General features: G+C 40.9%; 2 protein-coding genes across 3 annotated transcripts in view; one reads left to right on the top strand and one right to left on the bottom strand.

Moving 5' to 3' along the window:
• Positions 1 to 202: 202 nt before the first annotated feature.
• Positions 203 to 1,545, top strand: pomca (proopiomelanocortin a). Its single transcript, XM_063223897.1, has 2 exons — positions 203 to 349; positions 919 to 1,545. The coding sequence occupies exons 1-2, from the start codon at positions 203 to 205 to the stop codon at positions 1,543 to 1,545; spliced, it is 774 nt and encodes a 257-aa protein (XP_063079967.1).
• A 1,852-nt stretch (positions 1,546 to 3,397) lies between these two features.
• The window catches only part of efr3ba (EFR3 homolog Ba (S. cerevisiae)), a 48,263-nt gene continuing 45,878 nt past the window's right edge, over positions 3,398 to 5,782 (bottom strand). For both annotated transcript variants that reach the window (XM_063184301.1, XM_063184304.1), the window contains one exon: positions 3,398 to 5,725. In XM_063184301.1, the coding sequence (XP_063040371.1) occupies positions 5,623 to 5,725 (103 nt within the window). In that variant the 3' untranslated portion in view covers positions 3,398 to 5,622. The remainder of the gene's footprint in view (positions 5,726 to 5,782) is intronic.

Below are 5,782 nucleotides of genomic sequence, written 5' to 3' on the forward strand. Positions count from 1 at the left end.
CTCTGAGCTAATAATTATTATGTTGCCTACTCCAAAAAAAGATATTGGAATCTTTATCTCTTTACATTGAAAACGTTACACTTTACACGTCCATGTTTAGTCATTTCTGTCATTTTTTTGCATTATTTGTTTACATTATCACACATTTATTTTATGTTATAAGTGTACCCTATATGACATGAGGTCTATATCCCTGACAGTGATGCTGAGAGGACTGAAGATGCTGTGTCCTTTGTGGACGCTGCTGGCCATGACCGTGTGTAGTGCGCTGACCAGGGTCCCAAGCAGCGAGTGCTGGCAGAGCGTCTTCTGCAAGGAGAACGACTACATTTCTAAAGAGAACTGGAAGGTCAGTGCCACTTAAACTTGCAGAGCAGATGTGCAGAAAGTAGAAGTAAAAAAGAAAAAGAAAAGTAAACGTCCTATCTAGGTTTAAGTGAACTAGGTTTAAGTGAACCTGGCTCTTTGGTGTTTTACAGTCCCTTTTATTACTGTGTGGTACGTATGAACTTGTAGTGTACATGTGTCACCAGCAGCTAGTATAATCGTTGTCCTTCCCGTACCTCCAAATAAAATGGTATGTGCTGACACTTCACCAGGCTATATTTTTTGTGATGGACCCATACATGATGTTTGTTTTTTTAAATGCGTGTAAAACTGCATGTTAAAAATATCACCAATAGTAAAAACAATAACTCAAAGTGTCGAAAGGTAGAAAGGAGATGTTAGTGTTGGTGCAATTCTTTTGCAAACAAAGCATGGAGGCATAATATCTCTCATTTGGATAGGAAAAAATTGGTGCTATAAATTGAGAAATATGTATCATGTATGGCATGCATTGTATTATATTTTATTGTATTGTATCTGTTGTTAAGTGTTACAATTGAAATCTAATTTGTGATGTGTGTTTTGTGGCAGGAATGCGAGGTGCTGTGCTCCAGGTCGGAGTTGACGGACGAGACGGCGCTCCCCCCAGGTGAGGGCCACCTACAGCCCCCAGAGCCCGAGGAGGAGGCGAGCGAGGACCTGGAGGAGAGTAACGCCCTGCCCACCTTCCCCCTCAGCCCCGCGCTGCCACCAGCAGCACCCCTGGACACGCTGCTGACCAAGCCAGCCTGGCCCCGGCAAGAGGAGAAGCGCACCTACGCCATGGAGCACTTCCGCTGGAGCAAGCCAGTGGGCCGCAAGCGCCGACCAATCAAGGTCTTCACCAACGACGTGGAGGAGGAGTCGTCCGAGGCGCTGCCAGCCGAGATGCGGCGCGAGGCGGCGCTGGACGACGCGGCGGCGGTGGCGGCAGACTACGGAGTCGGCGTAGTGGCGGCGGAGAAACAGGAGCAGGACACGCTGGCGGGGCTGCTGCAACAGAAGAAGGACGCCGCTGCCGTGCCCTACGTCATCAAGCACTTCCGGTGGAGCGCACCGCCTGCCGCCAAGAGGTACGGCGGCTTCATGAAGTCCTGGGACGAGCGCAGCCAGAAACCCCTTCTGACTCTCTTTAAGAACGTCATCAACAAGGATGGACAGCAGAAAAAAGATGAGTGAAGTGGTGGGACGGAGGAGGAGGAAGGGGATGGAGTGTGATGAAAGGGGGAGGGGGTTGGGGTGAGAGAGGAAAGACAGGAGGAGAGGGAGGGGAGGGGGGGCGGTGCATGAGAATGGAGAGAGATGGTGAGGAAGGTAGAGTGATGATGTGACTAGTGAAGTGAAAGGTGTATGACACTGACGATGACGATGAGATTTTCCCCTTCCCGCTTTTTGTGTTCCTCTGTGAGGAGGGAACATCCTTGCTTATTCCTGCCCATAATAACTACCTATGAACAGTAGCACACAATAAGTAGATTGCTTTTTAATATCGGGAGTATCAAAAGGCTTCGACCACAAGCATTCTGTTTGTTTTTTTCCCCCAAGTTACTCCATAATTAACATTGCTGTCAAGAAATAAATTCTGAATATTGTACATAATGTTGTTGTGATTGAGTATTAGTGAGAAGATGGATGAATGAAATTCATCTAATTTATTGATTGATTGTACTATACTGTAAATTAATTAAATGTGAAACATAAAAATATATTTTATCGCAAGCATTTTAGGCATGCTCGTTTATTTTCTGAATGTTTTTATGTTGTCACAAATCCAAAAAAGGGAAAGGCTACCTCAAACCCTTCAAATGTGTACAGTAGGAACAAAACCAAAGCAGTAAACATTCAGGATCTTGTAATCCTGCTTATGATCTGAACCAAAACAAAAAAACTCTAATACTTCTATTTGATAAAATTAAATGTCACTTTTATTTCATATCCACATAAAATCTTTTCACTATTTTCCATACAACATATTTACATCACTGAATCAGCACTTCAAAAGGTCAGACATTTATACAAAGTCAAAAGTTTCAAGATGATAAAAATGCCCAGAACACAACTCTTGAATGAGCCTCTGAATGAACGACCTCTTAAGTAGAAGATGGGCAGGGTTGTGCACAGTGAGAGCATGCAGTGAGTCGTCATAACCCAAAATAAAAAGAACAAAAATAATATGAAACTTACTAAATGATTCATATAAGTATGGACTTAAGTCTTATATGGCACTAGCTGTAAACATGGCCATGTTCCTACCGGTACCGTACTCGGGTCAACATACACATTCTATATGCAATGCTAATATCGTAACTTATAAACATTGTAGATGGATTGCGTATGTGTTTACGAGTTCGTATAGCACACGGTTTGCTTATCTTGGTCTTATAAGACTTTCCATTGAATCAATTTGTCAGTTTCATATATCTGGGTTTTTTGTATGGGAAGGAAGGAGGAAGTCTGTCACAGTTGGAACATGTACAAGTTCATGTCACAAGGGTTTCTCCATCAAGACCATTTGCACAGATGCACATTCACCACGGTACTCCCAGCAAAGTCACACTCGAGTGAATGCTGTGTTTATATATTCTCTCTCTTTTTTTAGCAGCAGGGGAAAACATGACAATGAAACATAACAAGGTTCGAACAAAGGCGAGACAGGCGGCTCGAAAGGCAACAATGACAGCGCTACCGTAACAGCTAGGCTACATATTAGACAGTAGAGAGGAACATGCAGAAGCAGATATCTCACCAAGGGTTTCAGAGCACATACACACAATACAAACGAGAGGAAACTACAGAGCAGTCAACGACAGATGGTAAAAGGCCAACAAACAATAACAAGCAAATAAAACCAAAAAATACTATACCTACTGTATAAATAAGCTCACAGTAGCACACATGATATAGGCAACATGAGATAGGCAAATCGACAAAGTACCATGGAACACAACAGGTCTAACATATACATGTGATTACACAAAGGTCTGACACCCTTAGACAGCAGACAGTAGACATGGAGCAACAATTCAGAATAATCATTGATTGGCCGCTTTAATTTTTTTTTTCATAGGACCAGCAAGCCCACCTCTTCAAAACAAGAGGCCCTTGCATCCCAACCCCTGCACCACCGTTATACAGTACAGCAGCTTCTTTTCATAATCCATTGGATGCATCTTTACAAGGAGCAAAGCTCGAATTATCCTCAACATTGTCATTTACAATCATTACGTTCAGAGCAGCTCACTCAAGCTGAGCAGGGGTGCGTTTCTCGAAAGCATAGTTGTTAGCCAGTTAACAACTTTGGTAGTTGTCAATGAGAAATTGCGTTGCAAACATCAAAGTAGCTAACTTAGTTAGTAACTATGGTGTTGAGAAATGCACCCCTGAATTCATTTTTCTGAGCTGAATTCATTTTCATTGTCATCAGATGCATTTTCCTTTCCTGAGATGAAACACAGTGCTTATAATAATATGTGCATGACAAGAAGCATTTGTTAAATGTATACCAGTATACTAGATATCTAACACCAGTGACAAATATAGCGGTTTGTTGACAAAACAATGCTATGCTTCTTACGATGACGTGAACATGTAAGTAACAAAAACTATTGAAAGTATCCAGCGTAATATTAATTTCTGATCAAAACTCATCTTCTCAGTGTGACTATGTCTCCCCTTCTGTTGGCTTACAGCTTAATTCCTCTAAGTTCTTATTATTGCTTCTCGGTACAAAATTATTGCAGCATGTAGACACCCCACATACACAACAAACAGACACACATACATGCACTACAAGATATGCACTATGAGTACACCAGCTCAAAGCCTTCCAGACCTTTCTGATGTAACAGTTTGCTTGATAATACTTACTATTTCATCGATGCACACCAGAGGTGCCTTTCTCGAAAGCGTAGTTGTTAGCCAGTTAGCAACTTCAGTAGTTGTCAATGGGAAATTGCAACAACAAAGTAGCTAACGTAGTTAGCAACTATGGTTTCGGGAAATGCACACCAGATGTCTGCATCATACAAACTAAGGATGCACCATACTGAGTGCAAGTATTTGGGTACTTCACTTTTGACAATAAACTTTTTTTTGGCAATTGACTTATAATTGACAATAAATAAGATCAATTAATCATGGAGAACATGTTTATCTTATGATCGCTATAATGTTTCCAAAATAAAAAATTTTGATGAAAGAATTAAACAAATGTTAAATTTGTTAAAAAAATAAATAAATAAAAAGTGCTAATAAGAATTAACTGGAAGAGCCAATTTATTGTAGTCGTATTGGTTTTGGTGCATCCCTATGTCTAAACAATTAATGTCAGAAGTCTGAGTCTTACAGTCTTACAGTACATTCTTTCACAATTCGATCAGCATTTAAGGCAGTCTTTGTATCTTGCACAAGTATGCCATGACGAGCGTGGTGATGCTCTAGTCTACAGAGTAGTTACATATGTTCATAACCATAAAAGTATTTTGTACCATACAAATGAAACAGTGCACACGAAGACAGACATTCTTAACGGTAGCTATTTTGAGAACATTCGATGCACTGAGGTACCTTTTGGTGTAGGTACGCATAGAGTTTTTACACTGATTCATGAAATCTACGGTAGTAAACTGTAAAGCTAACATGATTGCACCACAACAAACATAGGGACAGGATAGAGCTTCTGATTGACTTGACTTGCTGAAGAGACACATCAAAGTATTCCATTGGAAGTTATTTTATGGAAATGTTTGCAGTGTAATTTCATGTTTGATTATTATAGTGATAATTACCATCTCACTGGCTTTCCTGTGACACCAGGCATCTTCCATGTTTTAAGATGATGCAACACCAGCTGTTGGTCACACTGACATGCTTTCTTCAAGGTAAGTACAGGAACTCAAAATAGTGTTTCCTTAAAAATCAGAGTGTTGTGACGTGCCTTGTATGATTCGTTGTTGTTGAGCATCAGCACACAGTAAGTAAACAGAGGGACTTTGGCAAATAAGATTTGTTCCTCAACCATGTGCCGCGATAGTACACGGAACCATTAAAATATTGACATCCTCAATATTAGTCATTTTTTTTATCACTTACCACAATTTTAAAAGTCAAACAACGCAAGGTGCAAAAGAAGCACGTCAGTGTGAGCAACAACAAAACAGTTTGATTTTGGTGAAAAAATTCAACAGAAACACACAAAAATGAATAAATACAAATGGTGGGCTACTCAGGCAAACAGTGTTGGGGACCTTGTCACCTTCAGTAGACACAGAGGTCAGGGAACTTCATCTCATACACCGGGATGGAGCGGCTCTGTCCCCCATGTGCATTGGTGCCGCTTCCTGAAGGACTTGGGGGTGGCCTGGGGAGAGCAAAAAGCACCTTTAAAATAAAAAAAAGACAAGAGACTACTCTAAAC

This window comes from Engraulis encrasicolus, chromosome 19 (genome assembly GCF_034702125.1).
Source record: "Engraulis encrasicolus isolate BLACKSEA-1 chromosome 19, IST_EnEncr_1.0, whole genome shotgun sequence".
NCBI classification, from domain to species: Eukaryota; Metazoa; Chordata; class Actinopteri; order Clupeiformes; family Engraulidae; genus Engraulis; species Engraulis encrasicolus.